Source organism: Penaeus monodon, chromosome 38, assembly GCF_015228065.2.
Source record: "Penaeus monodon isolate SGIC_2016 chromosome 38, NSTDA_Pmon_1, whole genome shotgun sequence".
NCBI classification, from domain to species: Eukaryota; Metazoa; Arthropoda; class Malacostraca; order Decapoda; family Penaeidae; genus Penaeus; species Penaeus monodon.
The window spans coordinates 4,096,044-4,118,543 of record NC_051423.1 but is presented as its reverse complement, the minus strand read 5'-3'; the positions used below and the strand labels follow the sequence as shown (position 1 = coordinate 4,118,543).

General features: G+C 34.7%; 6 protein-coding genes across 6 annotated transcripts; all 6 read right to left on the bottom strand.

The window, feature by feature from the left end:
• Window positions 1-1,070: 1,070 nt before the first annotated feature.
• LOC119596518 (pro-resilin-like) lies at window positions 1,071-1,900 on the bottom strand. Its single transcript, XM_037945796.1, has 3 exons — window positions 1,889-1,900; window positions 1,710-1,784; window positions 1,071-1,516 (listed from the first exon to the last, which is right to left on the bottom strand). Exons 1-3 carry the CDS (start codon window positions 1,898-1,900, stop codon window positions 1,169-1,171), a joined length of 435 nt encoding a protein of 144 aa, XP_037801724.1. The 3' UTR covers window positions 1,071-1,168.
• Window positions 1,901-6,732: 4,832 nt separating this feature from the next.
• LOC119596517 (pro-resilin-like) lies at window positions 6,733-7,558 on the bottom strand. Its single transcript, XM_037945794.1, has 3 exons — window positions 7,542-7,558; window positions 7,361-7,435; window positions 6,733-7,191 (listed from the first exon to the last, which is right to left on the bottom strand). The coding sequence occupies exons 1-3, from the start codon at window positions 7,551-7,553 to the stop codon at window positions 6,844-6,846; spliced, it is 435 nt and encodes a 144-aa protein (XP_037801722.1). The 5' UTR covers window positions 7,554-7,558; the 3' UTR covers window positions 6,733-6,843.
• A 1,967-nt stretch (window positions 7,559-9,525) lies between these two features.
• Window positions 9,526-10,420, bottom strand: LOC119596516 (pro-resilin-like). The gene is made up of 3 exons (XM_037945793.1): window positions 10,369-10,420; window positions 10,190-10,264; window positions 9,526-10,048 (listed from the first exon to the last, which is right to left on the bottom strand). The coding sequence occupies exons 1-3, from the start codon at window positions 10,378-10,380 to the stop codon at window positions 9,701-9,703; spliced, it is 435 nt and encodes a 144-aa protein (XP_037801721.1). The 5' UTR covers window positions 10,381-10,420; the 3' UTR covers window positions 9,526-9,700.
• Window positions 10,421-12,438: 2,018 nt separating this feature from the next.
• On the bottom strand, window positions 12,439-13,261 carry LOC119596839 (pro-resilin-like). Its single transcript, XM_037946183.1, has 3 exons — window positions 13,243-13,261; window positions 13,062-13,136; window positions 12,439-12,892 (listed from the first exon to the last, which is right to left on the bottom strand). Exons 1-3 carry the CDS (start codon window positions 13,252-13,254, stop codon window positions 12,560-12,562), a joined length of 420 nt encoding a protein of 139 aa, XP_037802111.1. The 5' UTR covers window positions 13,255-13,261; the 3' UTR covers window positions 12,439-12,559.
• Window positions 13,262-15,560: 2,299 nt separating this feature from the next.
• Window positions 15,561-16,358, bottom strand: LOC119596658 (pro-resilin-like). Its single transcript, XM_037945992.1, has 3 exons — window positions 16,347-16,358; window positions 16,170-16,244; window positions 15,561-16,008 (listed from the first exon to the last, which is right to left on the bottom strand). The coding sequence occupies exons 1-3, from the start codon at window positions 16,356-16,358 to the stop codon at window positions 15,676-15,678; spliced, it is 420 nt and encodes a 139-aa protein (XP_037801920.1). The 3' UTR covers window positions 15,561-15,675.
• Window positions 16,359-20,049: 3,691 nt separating this feature from the next.
• LOC119596657 (pro-resilin-like) lies at window positions 20,050-20,828 on the bottom strand. Its single transcript, XM_037945991.1, has 3 exons — window positions 20,817-20,828; window positions 20,636-20,710; window positions 20,050-20,484 (listed from the first exon to the last, which is right to left on the bottom strand). Exons 1-3 carry the CDS (start codon window positions 20,826-20,828, stop codon window positions 20,152-20,154), a joined length of 420 nt encoding a protein of 139 aa, XP_037801919.1. The 3' UTR covers window positions 20,050-20,151.
• Between the last annotated feature and the right edge of the window lie 1,672 nt (window positions 20,829-22,500).

The following is a 22,500-nucleotide window of genomic DNA, read 5'->3' as shown; positions in this document are numbered from 1 at the left end:
CTATAAGATATTCGCTTTCTGTGGAGTGAGGATGCAGCAGGATGGATACGCTGTCGTATCCCTGGCCTTCTTCTCTCCGCGTCTGGCTGTCGGCCTCCGCGGTCTTTCGACGTAATCCTCCTTGTTATTTGCTTCCTGAAAAAGGATTATATATTACCAATTCATCTAAATTAGTTGTTGTTAAATTTTTAGGATATGGCATTTTTCGCAGTGTGAAACGAGGCAATACTTACACTGGGTGGGTAGGAAGGGTTAGGCATAGTCCACAATTATCACCATCCCTGTACAAGTAATAATGATAATAATGATAACAGATTAATTCAATTTCATTTGACTTATAAATCAACAAAAAATAAGGCTTTGCTACCGATGGCAAAAAATGAAGAAGCAAAAAAGTAAAATATAGAGATATGAATAAATCCCTAAATCGTCAAGTATAGTACATGTGTCAGGTGACATTTTGTAATTTTCATGCTGGATTTTTATACAAATTTTCCACAAATCAATTCAGCAGTTATAGCCTCAACGAACTTTTCAATCTTACACCCGTATCTCGATCACTGTGCTGTGTAGATGGGTGACACCACAGGTCAAGATTTGGGACGTAAGGTTGGACAGAAGTTTGTGCTGTGATACCATGACAAAAACTATGTTCACTTTATGTTTACACATATTGTTTTAGAAGTACTTTGTCACCTGTCTCAGGTGTTTACCCTTTTCCTTGATTTTTGGATTCTTTATATTATATTATTATTGATAAAATTAATCCTAGGAAAATAGATTACCTGTAAAACACTAAAAAGTAACTGATAATTTTGGTTCAGAATGTACATTTATATTACTTTATTACACTGACTGCTGTCGACATCACTATTTGATTAATTTCTCATTTTAAGAAAAGTGACAGATGCCTTCAATAAACTTTTTATTAAGTTCAAAGAAAAGCGTTAACTTTGTGAATTATTAGAATACGCTTCGCATGAAAGCTCATAGTTCAAATAGGGTATTTTCATTTTATTTCTGATATTAATAACTCTGGGATTGTTTAATATGAAAACACGCCTTTAGTCGTACCCACATTCTATTTCGTAATAAATACACATAAAATATATTACATAAAAGAAAAAAATGTTCGTTATCAATATTCAGTGGTCAAATATCTTACGATTTACTTGGATTCGTTGGAGTCATAGGTGTAGGCTGGCCTTGGAGGCCTGTACTCCAGGGACTCGAAGGAAGCAGACTCGAAGGAGGCAGATTCATACGAGTCGGGGAAACGAGCCTCGCCCTCGTAGTTCACCTCGGCCAAGTAACCATCGTCACCGTCTACGACGTACTTGACGTTCTGTAGACGGGTGTCGGGAAGCCTCACGTAGTAGGATCCCTGAGTGTGTTCACCGTCACGGGCTTCCTCGTGGCCGAAGTCGTTGCCGGAGTGTTCGTGCTGTACGGCATAACTGAAGTCGTATTTGGCCTCCCCTGACTCAAACGACTCGAATGACTCTTCGGAAGAATCCTGAAAAGAATATATTTTTAAGAAGATTTATATGCTCTGTCTGATGATATAATGTTGAAAATTCATTACATCCTCTCTTTTTTAGCATATTCAGCGAAACCTTTTCGTTTCGTTTTTGTTTTTTTCTGCTGTCATTTTTATAACCTTTGTAACCGTTATTTGCCTTTTGATATAATGAATGGATCACACTTACCCGAGGAGGTCCATAAGCGAAAATCTCTGGGTTGTCTGCCGCAATGACGGCTGCCAAACCAAGAAGGATGAATACCTATAGTGAAGAAATCAGTAAATGGGTATTCCGGACAATGGCGGCGTTGCTTCTACATCACCACACTTATTAGTATCACGTTTAGCACACACATTTTAACTAACCTTAGTGTTCATGACTGTATCTTCTCAAGGAATGAGTGATGCTGCACCTACTGATGTCCTTTATATACCAAAGTCAATATCCATTTGTACTAGTTTTTATACGTACTGCTATCTGTCCATCGGTGCCAGGTACCGGAATCTTCCCAAGAGAAGCAATATATATACAAGGTCAGTGACCTGTTTATGGGCATCGTCAATATAATTTTGTAAACCAAAGATTTTAGAAAATAAACACAATATAAAAACAGTAATAGCAGTGTCACCCATATTACGCTGGTACTTTTACTATTACTACAACTACTACTACTACTACAGTTACTAATAATAATAATAACGACAATGATAATGAATATAATTATAATCTTGCATGCACATGATTTTCTTGGTATTCTTACTTGCCCTATAATTCAGTGGATATTTGATACATTATAATATATACATGCTTGTAAATGTGCGCATTCCTTTTTTCTGAGATTTGTATAATTAAGAAGCCTGTAATTATACAAATATTATGGTATACCATAACACATGTGTTTTGAGTGTAGATCTACTTGGTATATGAATGCCAGTGTTGTTTTGTTAAGGAGGGTCAAGTATTGAGCAAGATGAAATATATGTATATCATTTTACTTATAAATGTGACAATTGCTTTCATTAAATGCAAACGCCATGACGTAATGTCGTTTAGCAGACCTTCACGACAGTGTAAATAATTTTCAAATAAGCTATCATATGGAAAGTAAATGCATATAACCTAAACATAATAAGTTTTGTTTTATTATTTTTAGGAACATTAAATATGTTATGATCATTCATTGACAAGTTTTGATATATTTCATATATATTTTTACTGATGACACATTATTTATTGTTAGATTTTAGACATTTTAAATAGTTTAACATTTTAATTCCACGAGATATTCTCCGCTAATGACTTTGGATGTTGACCCGCAGATAATTTTGAATGATCAATCAAGCTATAAGATTTTCTCTTTCTGTGGAGAGAGGATAGAGCAAGATGTATACACTATCGTATTACTGGCCTTCTTCTCTCCGCGCCAGGCTGTACTCCACGGCCTTTTCTCTTTGGGCGTAATGCACCTTGCTATTTGCTTTGTGAAAGGGCATTATATATTACCAATTCATCTAAATTAGTTGCTGTTAATGTTTTAGGATATAATATATTCTTCGCAGTGTGAAACGAAGCAATACTTACACTGAACATGTATTGTGGTATTTCCAGAATGAATTAACAAACATCCATCAGTCTTGTTCACTTGTGTAATTACTGGTCATGGAGGGACAGAGGTAAGGGTGGGGTTGTAGAGGATTGGGTACATAGGGGTTGGGTGGGTAGGAAGGGTTAGGCATAGCCACAATTCCTGTACAAGCAGCAATGATAATGATAATAATAATAATAATAATAATGATAATAATAATGATAATGATGATAATAATAATGATGATAATAATAATGATAATGATAATAATAATAATAGATAAATTAAAATTCATTTCACTGATAAATCTATAGATCTTGGGCTTTGCTGCCAATGGCAGAAACAAAAGTTATGAATAAATCTCTAAATCTTCAACTATGATACGTGTGCCTGGTGACATTTCGTGGTTTAATGCTGGATTGTTATTCAAAGTTTGCATAAAATTAATTCAGTAATTATAGCTTCAACGAACTTTTCATTTTTACTTGTGTATCTCGATAACTGTACGGTGTAGTATGGGTTACACCACAGGTCCAGTTTTCGGACATTGGCTTGGTCAGAAGTTTGTGCTGTGATACCATGACAAACATTATGTTCACTTTAGTTTAAGTATGTTTACACAATTCTTCTGAAGCACTTTGTCACCTGTCTCAGGTGTTTACCCTTTTCCTTGATTTTTGGATTCTTTATATTATACTACTATTGGTAAACTTAATCCTAAGAGAATATATTACTTGTAAAACAATAATGAGTAGCTGATACTTTTGATTCAGAATGTACATTTATATCACTTTATTAAACCAACTGTTGTCGACATCACTATTTGATCCAATTCTCATTTCAAGAAAAGGGACAAGTCCCTTTAATCACTTTGTATTAAGTTCAAAGAAAAGCGTTAACTTTGTGAATTATTAGAATACGCTTCGCATGAAAGCCAATATTTCAAATAGGGAATTTTCATTTTATTTCTTATATTAATAACTCTGGGATTATTTAATATGAAAACAAGCCTTCAGTCGTACCCACATTCTATTTTGTAATAAATACACATTAAATATTTTATATAAAAGAAAGAAAAAGAAATTGTTAGTTATCATTATCCAGTGGTCAAATATCTTATGTTTTACTTGGATTCGTTGGAGTCATAGGTGTAGGCTGGCCTTGGTGGCCTGTACTCCAGGGACTTTCAAGGAAGGCAGATTCATACGGGTTCGGGGAAACGAGCTCACCCTCGTAGTTGCCTTCAGACAAGTAAAACATCGTCAACCTATACGACTACTTGACGTTCTGTAGAAGGTTTCGGAAGCTCACGTAGAGGATCCATGATGGTTTCACCGTCACGGCTTCCTCTGGCCGAATCGTTGCGAGTCTTTGTGTGAAAGGTCATAACTGAATACGTATTGGCCCCCTGACTAAACGACTCGAATGATTTCTGGAAGAATCCTGAAAAGAATATTATTTAAGAGAAGTTATATGCTCAGTCTGATGATATATTGTTGTTTGAAAATTTATTTCACTCTTTTTTTTCAGCATAATAAGAGAAACTTTTTAAATTCGATTTTATTTGTTCTGCTGCCATTTTCTTTGAACTTTGATATGAATGAATCACACTTAAACGAGTAGTCTATAAGCGAAAATTTTTGGGCTTCTGCAGCAACCAGTAGACCAAGAATATGAAGACTATAGTAAGAATTATCAGTAAATGGGTATTTCGGAGACATTGCAGCGTTCTTTATATCATTTCCACACTTATTATATTTTCTTAGAACAACATTTTAACTAACCTTAGTGTTCATGATGTATCTTTCAAGGATAAGATTGCTGATACTGAAACCTTTTTACAAATTCATTTTATTTTATAAACTACCTTCCCTTCCGTTTTAAACAAAGTTTATTATTCTTATATACTAAATGGCTTTTCAAAATAAGGAAAATAAAAATTTGGAAAATTTTAATTTGTTGACTTTAAAATAAAAATTTCCACTAGTACCACTATTTACGGGGAAAAACAACAAAAATAGTTTTTTTGGTTTTAAGGGAAAAACTTTGGTTTATTAAATTTTATTGCCCTAAAATGAAATTCCGGAATCCGGGGTTATTTTTGAAATTTCTGTCACACAAGGGTTCATTTAATAAATTAAATATAGAAACGAAAAAAATTTTTTTTTTTTTTATTTATTTTAAAAATTAAGTTAAGATTATGGTTTTCGATAGGCTAAAAGAATAAATGGGAAGATTCTCAGTAGGACCCGCAGGGTTTATCCCTTTCAAAGTGTCAACCTTTATCATATACCTAAACGTAGGTTTTGTTTTATTTGTTATTTTCATAGGAATTAAGTTTTTATTATGATCATGTATTAATAAGTTTCAATATATTTTTGATTTTTTTACTAATAGCAGACATTATTTATTGACATAATTTGAACGTTTAAATAGTTTAACATTTTAATTCCACGAGATATTCGCCGCTAATGACCTTAGGTGTTGACGCGGCAGATAATTTTGAATAATCAATCTATTAGATTTTCGCTTTCTATGGAGTGAGTATGCAGCAGGATGGATACACTGTCGTATCCCTGGCCTTCTTCTCTTCGCGTCTGGCTGTCGTTCTCCACGGCCTTTCCTCTTTCCACGTAATTCTCCTTGTTATTTAAATTAGTTGCTCTTAAATCTTTAGGATATGACAATCTTCGCAATATGAAACGAGGCAATACTCGTTCCTGAAAATATGTTTAGGTTATATACCCAACAATATTACTGGCTATGCAGCGATAGAAGTAGGGGCGGGTACGTAGGTGGTTGGGTGGGTAGGTGGTTGGGTGGGTAGGAATGGTTAGGCATTGTCCACGATTGTCACCAAGTAAAAGCAATAATAATAACAAATTAATTAAAAATCATTTGACTAATAAATCAACCAAACTTAAGGATTTACTAACAACGGCAAAACTTAATAAAAAATAAATATAATATATATAATGAATAAATTATTAAATCTTCGAGTGTGATACGTGTGTTAAGTGACATTTCTTGGTTTTCATGCTGGATTTGTATTCAAAGTTTGCACAAACCAATTCAACAGTTATAGCTTCAACGAACTTTTCATTCATAAATACGTCTCTCGATAGCTGTACTGTGTAGTATGGGTCACACCGCATGTCCAGATTTGGGAAATAACCTTGGACATAAGTTTATGCTGTGATACCATGACAAACATTACGTTCACTTTAGTGTGAGCATGTTTACACATAGATTGTTTCAGAAGTACTTTGTCACCTCTCTCAGATGTTTACCCTTTACCTTGATTTTTGGATACTTTATATGATATTTCTATTGGTAAAATTAATCCTAATAAATTTAGATTACTTATAAAACAATGATGAGTAGCTGACAATTTTGGTTGAGAATGCACATTTATATTACTTTATTATATTACTATTTGATTTAATTTTTATTTTAAGAAAAAGAAGAGGTGCCTTCAATCACTTTTTTATTAAGTTCAAAGAAAAGCGTTAACTTTGTGAATTATAACAAAAGCTTCGTAGGAAAGCCCATATATCGAATAAGAAATTTTCCTTTAATTTCTAATATTAATAACACTGGGATTGATTAATATGAAAACACACCTTCAATCGTGCCCGCATTTTATTTTGTAATAAATACACATTAAATATTTCATATAAAAGAGAATAACAACCATGTTCATTACCATTATCCTGAGGTCAAATATCTGACGATTTACTTGGATTCGTTGGAGTCATAGGTGTAGGCTGGCCTTGGTGGCCTGTACTCCAGGGACTCGAAGGAAGCAGACTCGAAGGAGGCAGATTCATACGAGTCGGGGAAACGAGCCTCGCCCTCGTAGTTCACCTCGGCCAAGTAACCATCGTCACCGTCTACGACGTACTTGACGTTCTGCAGACGGGTGTCGGGAAGCCTCACGTAGTAGGATCCCTGAGTGTGTTCACCGTCACGGGCTTCCTCGTGGCCGAAGTCGTTGCCGGAGTCTTCGTGCTGAACGGCATAACTGAAGTCGTATTTGGCCTCCCCTGACTCAAACGACTCGAATGACTCTTCGGAAGAATCCTGAAAAGAATATTATTTAAGAGGACTTATATGCTCTGACTGATGATATATTGTGGTTTGAAAATTTATTTCATACTCTTTTTTCAGCATAATAAGAGAAACCTTTTTGATTCGATTTTTTCTCTGCTGTCATTTTCTTTGAACTTTGATATGAATGAATCACACTTACCCGAGGAGGTCCATAAGCGAAAATTTCTGGGCTGTCTGCAGCAACCACGGCTGCCAGACCAAGAAGAATGAAGACCTATAGTGAAGAAATTATCAGTAAATGGGTATTCGGGACATTCCAGCGTTCCTTTTACATCACCACACTTATTAGCATCTTGTTTAGCACACACATTTTAACTAACCTTAGTGTTCATGACTGTATCTTCTCAAGGAATGAGTGATGCTGCACCTACTGATGTCCTTTATATACCAAAGTCAATGTCCATTTGTACTAGTTTTTATACACACTTCTAACTGCCCAACGGTGCCAGGTACCGGAATCTTCCCAAAAGAAGCAATATATATATACAAGGTCAGTGACCTGTTTATGGACATCGTCAGTATAATATTGTAAGCTAAAGGTTTTAGAAAATAAATACCATTATAAGAACATTAATAGCAGTGTCACCCTATTACTGCTCTTACTTTTACTAGTACTACTATTACTACTAATAATAATAACGATAATGATAATAAACATAATGATAAAATCGCATACAAATGATTTTGTGACCGAACTTCCTAGTATTTTTACTTGCCCTATAATTCAGTGGATACATGAACACATCACAATATATACATGCTTGTAAATGTGTGCATTGCCCTTTTCTGAGAATTGTATTATTAGAAGTCTGAAAATATACTAATATCAGGGTATACCACAACAAATGTGTTTTGCGTGTAGATGTGCGTGATATATGAATACCAGTGTTGTTTTGCGCAGTTAAGAAGGGTCAAGTACTGGGCAAGATGAAATATATGTATATCATTTCACTTATCAATGCGACAATTGCTTTCAATAAGTGCAAATGTTATGACGTAATGTCGTTTAGCAGACCTCCACGACAGTGTAAATAATTTTCAAATAAGCTATCATATGGAAAGATAATCTATATAACCTAAACGTAGGTTTTGTTTTATTTATTAGTTTTTATTATGATCATGTATTAATAAGCTTCAATATATTTTTGATTTTTTTACTAATAGCAGACATTATTTATTGACAGATTTTAAACGTTTTAATAGCTTAACATTTTAATTCCACGAGATATTCGCCGGTAATGACCTTCGGTGTTAACGCGGCAGATAATTTTAAATAATCAATCTATAAGATTTTCGCTTTCTATAGAGTGAGTATGCAGCAGGATGGATACACTGTCATATCACTGGCCTTCTTCTCTCCGCATCTGGCTGTCGTTCCCCACGGCCTTTCCTCTTTCCACGTAATTCACCGTGTTATTTAAATTAGTTCATTAGTGCTATTAAATCTTTAGGATGTGACATTCTTCGCAATATGAAACGAGGCAATACTCGTTGCTGAAAATATGTTTAGGTTATATACCCAACAGTCTTGTTCACTTGTGTAATTACTGGTATGCAGCGATAGAAGTAGGGGCGGGTACGTAGGTGGTTGGGTGGGTAGGAATGATTAGGCATAATCCACGATTGTCACCATGCCTGTGCAAGTAAAAGCAATAATAATAATAAATTAATTAAAATTCATTTACTACCAACGGCAAAAAATAATAAATAAATAAATAAAATATATATAATGAATATAAATCATTAAATCTTCGTGTATGATACATGTGTCAGGTGACATTTTGTGGTTTTCATGCTGGATTCTTATTCAAAGTTTGCACAAATCAATTCAGCAGTTATAGCATCAACGAACTTTTCATTCATACATACGTCTCTCGATAGCTGTACTGTGTATGGGTCACACCACAGGTCCAGTTGTGGGAAATAAGCTTGGACATAAGTTTGTGTTGTGTTCATTTTAGTGTGAACATGTTTACACATAGATTGTTTCGGAAGTACTTTGTCACCTCTCTCAGATGTTTACCCTTTTCCTTGATCTTTGGATTCTTTATATTATATTTCTATTGGTAAAATTAATCCTAATAAATTTAGATTACTTGTAAAGCAATAATGAGTAGCTGATAATTTTGGTTCAGAATACATATTTATATCACTATTACACTAACTGCTGTCGACATCACTATTTGATTCAATTTTCATTTTAAGAAAAGGGAGAGGTGCCTTCAATCACTTTCTATTAAGTTCAAGGCAAAGTGTTAACTTTGTGAATTATTACAAAAGCTTCGTAAAAAGCCCATACATCGAACAGGAAATATTCTTTTTTATGTAATATTAATAACGCTGGGATTGATTAATATGAAAACAAGCCTTCAGTCGTGCCCGCATTTTATTTTGTAATAAATACACATCAAATATTTCATATAAAAGAAAATAACAACCATGTTCATTACCATTATCCTGAGGTCAAATATCTGACAATTTACTTGGATTCGTTGGAGTCATAGGTGTAGGCTGGCCTTGGTGGCCTGTACTCCAGGGACTCGAAGGAAGCAGACTCGAAGGAGGCAGATTCATACGAGTCGGGGAAACGAGCCTCGCCCTCGTAGTTCACCTCGGCCAAGTAACCATCGTCACCGTCTACGACGTACTTGACGTTCTGCAGACGGGTGTCGGGAAGCCTCACGTAGTAGGATCCCTGAGTATGTTCACCATCACGGGCTTCCTCGTGGCCGAAGTCGTTGCCTGAGTCTTCGTGCTGAACGGCATAACTGAAGTCGTATTTGGCCTCTCCTGACTCAAACGACTCGAATGACTCTTCGGAAGAATCCTGAAAAGAATATCTTTTTAAGATTATTTGTATGCTCTGTCTGATGATATAATGTTGGTTGATAATTCATTACATCCTCTCCTTTTTTAGCATATTCAGCATAAAATTTGCCTTTTCATATAATGAATGAATCACACTTACCCGAGGAGGTCCATAAGCGAAAATCTCAGGGTTGTCTGCAGCAACGACGGCTGCCAAACCAAGAAGGATGAATACCTATAGTGAAGAAATCAGTAAATGGGTATTCCGGACAATGGCAGCGTTACTTCTACATCACCACACTTATTAGCATCACGTTTAACACACACATTTTAACTAACCTTAGTGTTCATGACTGTATCTTCTCAAGGAATGAGTGATGCTGCACCTACTGATGTCCTTTATATACCAAAGTCAATATCCATTTGTACTAGTTTTTATACGTACTGCTATCTGTCCATCGGTGCCAGGTACCAGAATCTTCCCAAGAGAAGCAATATATATACAAGGTCAGTGACCTGTTTATGGAAATCGTCAGTATAATTTTGTAAATTAGAGGTTTTGGAAAATAAACACCTTAATATAAAGGCAGTAATAGCTGTATCACCCCTTTTACGCTGGTACTTTTACTATTACTATAACTATTACTACTACTACAATTACAACTAATAAAAATAACGCCAATGATAATGAATATAATGATAATCTTCATTTTCTTGGTATTCTTACTTGCCCTATAATTCAGTGGATATTTGAATACATTACAATAAATACATGCTTGTAAATGTGTGCATTGCCCTTTTCTGAGCATTGTAGAATTAAGAGGTTTGTAATTATACTAATATTATGATATACCATAACACGTGTGTTTTGAGTGTAGATGTGCGTGGTATATGAATGCCAGTGTTGTTTTGCGCAGTTATGGAGTGTCAAGTGCAAGATGAAATATATGTATATCATTTTACTTATAAATGTGACAATTGCTTTCATTAAATGCAAACGTCATGACGTAATGTCGTTTAGCAGACCTTCAGGACAGTGTAAATCATTTTTAAATAAGCTATCATATGGAAAGTAAATGCATATAACCTAAACATAATAAGTTTTGTTTTATTATTTTCAGGAACATTAAGTATGTGTTATGATAATTAATTGAGAAGTTTTAATATACCTCATATATATTTTTACTGATGACACATTATTTATTGTTAGATTTTAGACATTTTAAATAGTCTAACATTTTAATTCCACGAGATATTCGCCGCTAATGACTTTTAGTGTTGACCCGGCAGATAATTTTGAATGATCAATCAATCTATAAGATTTTCTCTTTCTGTGGATAGAGGATACAGCAAGATGTATATACTATCGTATCACTTGCCTTCTCCGCGCCTGGCTGTCGTACTCCACGGCATTTCCTCTTTCCTTTTTATTTGCTTTGCGAAAGGGCATTATATATTACCAATTCATCTAAATTAGTTGCTTTTAATGTTTTAGGATATAATATATTCTTCGCAGTGTGAAACGAGGCAATACTTACACTGAACATGTACTGAGGTATTTCCAGAATGAATGAACAAAATTCCATCAGTCTTGTTCACTTGTGTAATTACTGGCCATAGAGGGACAGAGGTAAGGGTGGGGTTGTGGAGGATTGGGTACGTAGGGGGTTGGGTGGGTAGGAAGGGTTAGGCTTAGCCACCATTCCTGTACAAGCAATAATAATAATAATAATAATAATAATAATAATAAATTGATTAAAATTCATTTGACTAATAAATCTATAAAACATGGGCTTTGCTCCAATGGCCAAAAAAAAAAAAAAATAAAAAAAAAAAAAAAAATAAAAAAAATGGTTATGAATAAATCTCTAAATCTTCAACTATGATACGTGTCAAGTGACATTTCGTGGTTTAATGCTGGATTTTTATTCAAAGTTTGCACAAATCAATTCAGCAATTATAGCTTTAACGAACTTTTCATCTTGATAACTGTACTGTGTAGTATGGGTTACACCACTGGTCCAGTTTTGGAACATAGGCTTAGACAGAAGTTTGTTCTGTGATACCATGACAAACATTATGTTCACTTTAGTATTTTTTACAGGTGTTTACCCATTTCCTTGACTTTTTGATTCTTTATATTATATTTCTATTGGTAAAATTAATCATAATATAATATATATATATATATATATATATATATATATATATATATATATATATATATATCTTACTTGTAAAACAATGAGTAGCTAATAATTTTGGTTCATAATGTACATATATATCACTTTATTAAACCAACTGTTGTCGACATCACTATTTTGATACATGAAAGCCCATAGTTCAAATAGGGAATTTTCATTTTATTTCTGATATTAATAACTGGGATTGTTAATATGAAAACACGCCTTCAGTCGTACCCACATTCTATTTTGTAATAAATACACACAAAATATTTTATATATATATATATATATATATAAAAAAAACTTGTTCATTATCATTATCCAGTGGTCAAATATCTGACGATTTACTTGGATTCGTTGGAGTCATAGGTGTAGGCTGGCCTTGGTGGCCTGTACTCCAGGGACTCAAAGGAAGCAGACTCATACGAGTCGGGGAAACGAGCCTCGCCCTCGTAGTTGACCTCGGCCAAGTAACCATCGTCACCGTCTACGACGTACTTGACGTTCTGCAGACGGGTGTCGGGAAGCCTCACGTAGTAGGATCCCTGAGTGTGTTCACCGTCACGGGCTTCCTCGTGGCCGAAGTCGTTGCCGGAGTCTTCGTGCTGAACGGCATAACTGAAGTCGTATTTGGCCTCCCCTGACTCAAACGACTCGAATGACTCTTCGGAAGAATCCTGAAAAGAATATTATTTAAGAGGACTTATATGCTCTGACTGATGATATATTGTGGTTTGAAAATTTATTTCATACTCTTTTTTCAGCATAATAAGAGAAACCTTTTTGATTCGATTTTTTCTCTGCTGTCATTTCCTTTGAACTTTGATATGAATAAATCACACTTACCCGAGGAGGTCCATAAGCGAAAATTTCTGGGCTGTCTGCAGCAACCACGGCTGCCAGACCAAGAAGAATGAAGACCTATAGTGAAGAAATTATCAGTAAATGGGTATTCGGGACATTCCAGCGTTCCTTCTACATCACCACACTTATTAGCATCACGTTTAGCACACACATTTTAACTAACCTTAGTGTTCATGACTGTATCTTCTCAAGGAATGAGTGATGCTGCACCTATTGATGTCCTTTATATACCAAAGTCAATGTCCATTTATACTAGTTTTTATACACACTTCTAACTGCCCATCGGTGCCAGGTACCGGAATCTTCCAAAGAGAAGCAATATATGTACAAGGTCAGTGACCTGTTTATGGAAATCGTTAGTATAATTTTGTAAATTAAAGACTTTGGAAAATAAACACCTTAATATAAAAACAGTAATAACAGTGTCACCCCTATTACTGGTGGTACTGTTACTACTACTACAATTATTACTACTACTACTATTACTGCTAATTATAATGACGATAACGATAATAAATATACTGATAATCTTGCATACAAATACTTTTGTGACTGAACATGCTTGTGTGTGCATTGCCCTTTTTTGAGGATTGTATTTTTAAGTCTGTAGATATACTAATATTATGGTATGTGTATGTGTTTTGCGTGTAGATGTGCGTAGCATATGAATGCCAGTCTTGCGTTGCGCAGTTAAGTATGGTTAAGTATTTAGCAAGATGAAATAAATGTATATAATTTTATCAATGTGACAATTGCTTTCATTTAGTGCAATCATCATGACGTCATGTCGCTTGGCAGACCTTCACGACAATGCAAATCATTTTCAAATTAGCTATCATTTGAAAAGAAAATATATATAACCTAAACATAACAAGTTTTGTTTTATTATTTTCAGGAACATTAATTATGTATTATGATCATTCATTAATAGGTTTCAATATATTTCATATTTATTTTTACTCATGATACATTATTTATTGATAGATTTTAGACATTTTAAATAGTTTAACATTTATATTCCACGAAATATTCGCCGCTAATGACCTTAGATGTTGACGCGGCAGATGATTTTAAATAATTAATCAATCTATAAGATTTTCGCTTTCTGTGTAGTGAGGATACAGCAGGATGGATACAATGTCCTATCACTGGCCTTCACCTCTGCGTCTGCCGGTTGTTTTACGCGGTCTCCCTCGTTCGATGTAATCCTCCTTGTTTTTTGCTTCGTGCAAGGGCATTGTATATATCAATTCATCTAAATCAGTTACTTTTTAATCTTTAGGATATAACATTCTTCGCAATGTGAAACGAAGCAATACTTACACTGAATATACATTGAGGATTTCTAGACTGAATTAGCAAACATCCAACAGTCTTGTTCACTTGTGTAATTACTGGCCATGGAGGGCTTGAGACAAGGGTAGGGTAGTGGAGGGTTGGGTGGGTAGGAAGGGTTAGTCATAGTCCAGGATTATCACCATGTTTGTGCAGTTAATAATAATAATAATGTTAATAAATTGATGAAAATCAATCTTGTTTTGCTGCCAATGGCCTAAAAGAAAGAAAGAAAGAAAAAAAAGGATTTAGAGATACGACTGGCTCAATAAGTTCTTGCTTAAATCTTTAAGTATGGTACGTTTGTCAGGTGACATTTTGTGGTTTTCATGCTGTTTTTTTCCGTTAAATGTTTGCACAAATCAATTCAATAATAGTATCAACGAACCTTTTCATTCTTACGTGTGTCTCTCGATAACTGCTGTGTAGTATGGGTTGCACCACATGTCAAGGATTGGGATATAGGCATGGAATACTTTGTGCTGGGATACCATGCCAAACACTATTTTCGTATGGTTTTAGTTTATTAAGTATGTTTACAGATAGATTGCTCCACCATTCCTTTGTCACCAGTCAAAGCTATTTACCCTGTTCCTTGATTTTGGCGAATTCTTTATATTACATTGCTATTAGTAAACTCGAATCTAAAGAATGTATATAGCATTGAAAGAAATATTCACCCGTAGAACAGTATAGTGTAGCCTGTAATATTTATTTAGAATATGAATTTATATCACTTTATTGCACAAACAGCTGCTGGCAACGCTATTTGGTTAAATTTTCCTTTTAAGAAAAGGGTAAGGTGCCTTCATGAATAATTTATAACAAATTTATGAATAACTGACATTAACTGTATACTTTTCAAGAACGTTTATACTTGGTTTCTTAATATATTTATACGTATTTTTCCCTATAAAAGATTTTATTTGTTACTAGATCTTTCAGCGTATTAAATATTTTAATATTTTAATCCAAGGTATTCGCTGCTGATGACCTTAGCTGTTGACGCGACAGATACTAATGAATAAATAATCAACCTCTATTTTTTAAGCTCGCAGCGCATGAAAGCCCATAGCTCAAATAGGGAATTTCCATATCATTTCTAATATTAATAAGTCTGGCACTTATAAAGAAAACAAGCCTTCAGCTGTGTTCACGTTATATTTTATAATAAATACACATTATATATTTTATACATATACATAAAAAAAAAAAAAATCCTTGTCCATTATCATTATTAAGAGGTCAAATATCTGACGATTTACTTGGATTCGTTGGAGTCATAGGTGTAGGCTGGCCTTGGTGGCCTGTACTCCAGGGACTCGAAGGAAGCAGATTCATACGAGTCGGGGAAACGAGCCTCACCCTCGTAGTTGACCTCAGCCAAGTAACCATCGTCACCGTCTACGACGTACTTGACGTTCTGCAGACGGGTGTCGGGAAGCCTCACGTAGTAGGATCCCTGAGTGTGTTCACCGTCACGGGCTTCCTCGTGGCCGAAGTCGTTGCCGGAGTCTTCGTGCTGAACGGCATAACTGAAGTCGTATTTGGCCTCCCCTGACTCAAACGACTCGAATGACTCTTCGGAAGAATCCTGAAAATAGTGAAATATTTAAAGAATTATATGTTCTGTTTCATGATTTGCTGTTGGTTGGAATTTTGCTACGTTCTCTATTCTCCATACATTCTTTGTACCTTTTATAACCTTTGTAACCGTTTATTTGCCTTTTGATATAATGAATGGGTCACACTCACCCGAGGAGGTCCATAAGCGAAAATCTCTGGGCTGTCTGCAGCAACGACGGCTGCCAGACCAAGAAGAATGAAGACCTACAGTGAAGAAGTCATTAGTAATATCTATGAGTAATACCTGTGTTGCTTCTGCATCACACGGTTATTAGCATTCCCTCTAGTACAGACATGTTTACTTACTTTAGTGTTCATGATTGTAGCTTCTCAAGTATTGAGTGATGATGTACCCGCCGATGTCCTTTATATACCAAAGTCAGTGTCCATTTGTACTAGTTTTTATGCATACTGCCAACTGCCCATCGGTGCCAGGTACCAGAATCTTCCGAAGAGAAGCAATATATATACAAGGTCAGTGACGTGTTTCATCTTTATACTTATTCTCTTAACTAAACGGTTTGGTGAATAAATATTTAATCTACTACTAAGTAGTAATTATAACCTTGCCTATACATGATTTTATATCTGAAGTGCTGAGTATTCTTACTTGCATTGCGTTTCAGTGGATATACGAGTGAATACTTTACAATATATGCAAGTTTGTATTATCCTTTACCGAGATCTATATAATTAACAAGTCTATACCTGTTACTATTATGGTATGCCTCGTGTAGACATTTATGCAAATGAACGATTTGCATATAGATTTGCGTTCTATATAATTAAAATGTTTTTTAATTATAATGTTAGGTGTAAGTATTTAGTAAGATAATGTATGTGTATATCAATGTAAATATTAATGAAGATCAAGTGCTTTTAAAACTACATTAAAGGTTAGCCAATGCAATTAGGAATCTTTAAAAAAAATGAAAGAAAAAAAAGCAAAGCAAGCATAATCCAACAGAAATATCTAAATTGTTAATAAAGTATGCACTATGCATTATCAGCGTGGCAAGAGATATGTGACCATACTGTTTTTATATAAAATAAAGAGATATATATAACATGCGTTCAGGTGCTTGTGTAAACATAAGGACAATTAAAGGAATTGTATATTCCAGTACTTTAACTTCATATATAATAAAATCAGGTACAAATTATTAATTCTGTTCCCTATTCGGATAGTATTTCCAGAGCCAGACATTTTTGCGGTCAATATACCTATACTGTGGGTTGTCAATTTTGTAACACTGTAATATATTTAATATTTAAATAGGTTACTTGCACCAATGTAGAATACACCTCATTTGCCAAACGGCCACTCCGCAAAACAAACAATCATTCGGACATCCATTGAGAAAAAAAGGACATCCTTGTTGTGAAGTTTGGCGAGACCCCATGAAATGCTTGCATACTGAGCGGATAACAAACCAGAGACTGCAACTATAATGGACGAGATCTGACTGCAGACAAAAATTACCAAGTTAATGTATTAAGATGAATACATAAGCTTGAGAGAAGTTTGTTAATTAGTTTGGTCGTACGCCCATATGGGATCAGTATTTCAACATTCGCTCGGTATAGGAAAAGACATTGATATAGCAGTCAACTAAGTAGAGACCAGGAGAGTGGCCCAGCTTTCAACTAACTAATCAAGGAACAGGCAAGAATACGAAGTTACATTGAGTAATTCTTACGTGACATTATTGTTGACATAAGCAATTAGAACTGCATAATTCATTTCCCTAAAAAGGACGAGGGTGGGGGAGAGGATTTCTTAAAAAGATAATAGTGTATCATTCACGGATGTTTAGGAATCACTGATAATATAGTAGAACTAAGATATACAATTATACATGTCGAGTTTCCCATTGATAATTGATAACCACACCATCAATGCCATGATTAATCTTTAACCATAGAGGTATTACATACAGCCTTGTCAATACGAGTATCTGAGGCTGGCAAACTACTAGATAAACAACTGATTTGCGAAGAGTTTGACCGCCTCTGATCTCAGTACTTGAGCACACCCGTCGATCAAGGCCGCTAGTCTGGGAATAGTTTAACATATGTCACACATCACTAATTTCTCTTCACTTTCTTACCTTCCTCTCTGGACACACCACTCAATATGTCGTCTTCTTTTCCTTTACTCTACATACACTTATTCACACGAAACTTTCTTTTACCGGCGCCCTTTCCCCCTTCCACCACTTCCATTGCGAAATCTTTTGGTGATGGAATTGACACATTTCAACCAAAATCAATGCATTATAGTTAATTATGAAATATAGGAGATTTATGAAACACTTATTATAGGTTTAATTTCTATGATATATAATAAATAAGCAATTCATAATATATGATACATACATAATATATATATATATATTATATATATATATATATATATATATATATATATATATATATATATATGTAATAATTATGACATGCACCATAACATAACATTTATAACATTCTATAGCATAATAAAATGTTTGCATAAGTTATGTAGTTAATATTATGTCTGGGAGCACCGATTATGCCGTCTGGCAATTTTGCAGGAAATGCCAATATGGTTCACAACTGTGTTGATCATTCAACATTTTCAAATCAAGGTTCCATGTTTAAAAATCCATATTTACAAAATGTAATACGCTTAGTTTGGCTACATTATTTTCTCGAGCATCAGTGAGATATTATGAATAATATGTGTTCTGAAGAGTTAGATATAACATTCTTTGTAATGTGAAACGAAGCAAACCCGACACAGAACATGAACTGATGTTTCTCCAGAACGAATTGGCAAACGGCTAACAAACTTTCCTCTTCTTTAATTACTGTAGTTAGTTGGGAGTTCTGTTGATATAAAGGTTTACACACAGTACTTATGATTTGATTGTTAATATATATATATATATATATATATATATATATATATATATATATATATATATATATAAACTTTGTTTATAAACGTTTTAAATATTCTGACATATTAATCCCACAATGTATTCGCCGTTGTTGACGTGGCAGATAATTTAAAATAATCAATCACTCAATTCGGCATCGTCAAAGATAGTCACCATGAATGCACAAAAAATAATAATGATTAAACAAATAAATAGAAAATAAATAAAAAGTTTAATGAATATCAAATTGACTAAATAAGAAAACAAAACTTAGAGTTTCGTTGCCAATGATAAGTTTAAGGGTTTTAGTGATACCAATATGAACAAGTATGAATGATACAACAATATCCTATTTATTTTTCTAAATATGATACGTATATTAGGTGACGTTTTGCGATTGTAATGCTGTGATTTTGATAAAATGTTTGCACATATAAATTAAGTAATAATAGTTTATATGAACTTATCGATTTTACGATCTATGACAAACTATTTAGCTGCGTAGTATGCAGGGAATATTGGTCAGAATAAGACCACATCACAGCTCCAAATTTGGGAAATAATCATAAAAAAACTTGCAAATTAAAGGATGGAACCATAAAGGGTTTCAAATCAATATATTCCATAAATATATTGAGTGAAACCCTTGAGGTGCGATAGCATAACGTAAATGTCATGTTCACTATGAGTAATTCTATTTTGTTTAAACAGAGATGGTTCCACAAGTATTTAGTCACCAAGGAGTCAAATTCTAGTCATACCTGTCTCAGGTGTGACTAATATTAATCATAATGTTAATAATTATACTTGTATCAACAGTATAAAATAAAACAAATTATAAGGAATAGGGTAATCTGGTAAGGTCATATCGGTCCTACTAACTGACACAGAGAATAGCACATTATAGTTTTGACTCAAAATGTATATCTCTGTTTTAAGCTAACAACTTTCGACATCACCATTCGATCTAATTCTCGTTTAGATAAAGGGAAGCTGTCTTCAATCTCACTACATTTTTTTTTTTTTTTTTTTTACCAGTTACAATGATTTTATTATAAATAATAATTCTGGTATTAAGAAAACATGCGTTCACTCGCGCCTTCATTATTTTTCGTAATATCTACATAATAAATAGCTTATATAAAAATTCTTGTCCGTGATCATAACGTAGAAGTCAATTACCTAATCCTTTACTTGGACTCGTTTGAGTCATAGGTGTAAACTGGCCTTGGTGGACTGTATTCGCGGGACTCGAAGGAAGCAGACTCATAGGAATCGGGGAAACGAGCCTCGCCCTCGTAGTTCACCTCAGCCACGTAGCCGTCGTCACCGTCCACGAAGTACTTGACGTTCTGCAGACGTGTGTCGGGAAGCCTCACGTAGTAGGATCCCTGAGTGTGTTCACCGTCACGGGCTTCCTCGTGGCCGAAGTCGTTGCCGGATTCTTCGTGCTGAACGGCATAACTGAAGACGTACTTGGCTTCTCCTGACTCGTACGACTCAAATGACTCTTCGGAGGAATCCTGGAAGAGTAACATACATGTGTATCTATTTTCTTTATGCTGTTGATTTGCAACAATATCAAACGAAAAAGTATATCAGTATATTCTGTAAATCTGTTAATCTTTTTCTACTATATTGCCCGTGATTATAGTTGGGATAAAAATCACTTACCCGAGGAGGTCCATAAGCGAAAATCTCTGGGCTGTCTGCAGCAACGACGGCTGCCAGACCAAGAAGAATGAAGACCTGAAGTGAAAAGGATATCATAAAATTCATAGTACAAGCAGTGACCTTGTTGCTTCTACAACACACGATTATTTGTATAGTTCCTAGAGCAGATATGTAATCCTACCTTAGTGTTCATGATTGTAGCTTCTCCAGAAATGAGTGATGTTGTACCCACCGATGTCCCTTATATACCAAAGTCCTAGTCCACTTGTACAAGTTTTTGTACGTACTGCTAACTGCTCGTCGGTGTCAGGTATGGAAATCTGCTGAACAGGAGCAGCAATATATTTACGAAGCCAATAACCTCTTTCCGTAGATTATTAATGGGCATATTTTTACCGAAGCAATTTGGAAAATGAATGAATAAAAAAAAAAATCTCAAAAACAATACTGAAAGCACATAATAGACATTGCAAGTTAATGGAAGCACAAGCTCATGTACCATTATTATAATTTAAGCCATATTCTGTATATTTGCCTTCTCGGCTTTATGTATTTCGCTACAAAATCCCGAAATAATAACTCTAGAAATGCAGAGCAAAAAGTGGATAATATCATCCCAGTTTTATACAATATAGGTTTTTCATTATAACTTAAAAGAATAAGGTTGTCTTCTATCAAACAAACAAAACAAAAACATCATGATTATCAGTGAAGCAATAAATGAGTAAACTTGCCTCCGATAACATCGTGGGAACTTTGCTGATTCATTGGAGTTGTTGATGACAAGATCCTCGTGTCTCGTGCTAGTGTGGCAGAGAAACCTGATTCGCAGAGGTATGTGGTGACAAAACAGTCTGGCCAGTTCCAGTGTATTACAGTATTTATACTTTTAAGGTTCCTTGAGAAATTCGCCCCGATTTTTATTCTTAAATTAACTCCCAGTTGAGACTCATTGGTTTATGTCATCAACAAGTTGGTAGACATATGATTACTATGCCATACGCACGCGTGCACACACTCACACTCACACTCACACAGACACACACACACACACTCATCCACCCACCCACACACACACACACAGTGTCCTGTGTGGTGCACTGTAGTAAGCTTACTGATACGCATTCAAATCCCGCACTACCAGTGAATGGTAACCCCGGCTATTCCTATACAGAGAAGCTAAGAAGCACAATAAACAGGCAGCCACAGTTTGACTGAAGTCACAAGAGCCTTTCACCAAAACCTAAATCCTCATCATCTTCGCCATCATCATCACACGCACACACACGAAAGTGTGTTTTGGCATATATACGTTCTGTACAGTCGTGAAAATTCTATGCATCTCAGTTGTGTAGTGGCATGGAGTAAGATAAAATATACGGATAACATTGTATATTTTAATACGATAACAACATTTAGCCATCCTGTTTAATTAGTAATTGTAGTGAGTTCACTCCAACAGAATATTTGTCTGTGCAAATACAAAATATTGTGAAAACAGAATAATGTGTTATTACAATGATAATCAAATCTGTTAGAAAACCTACTTATCCAGTTTCCGCGTTCTATCCCTGTGGTAATTTAACCTGATAGGCTTTTCATTTTAGAAATTTAGAACAACAGACACGCTAAAATAGGGTAACATGTATGAGTGACAACTAGTCTACCTATTTTAACATTTAGAGCGAATCAAATAGAGGGAGAGGGAAAGGTACATTTGATCGGAAGGCCCTTGAAACCGAGGTGGCGGTGAATCTGGTAAAGTTTATATGATATATATTTGAAATTTCTTATGACTATAAAATATCAGGCAGTGAATATAACAGGCGTTGAACTTAATTGCAGCAGAGGTTAAAAGGGAAAAA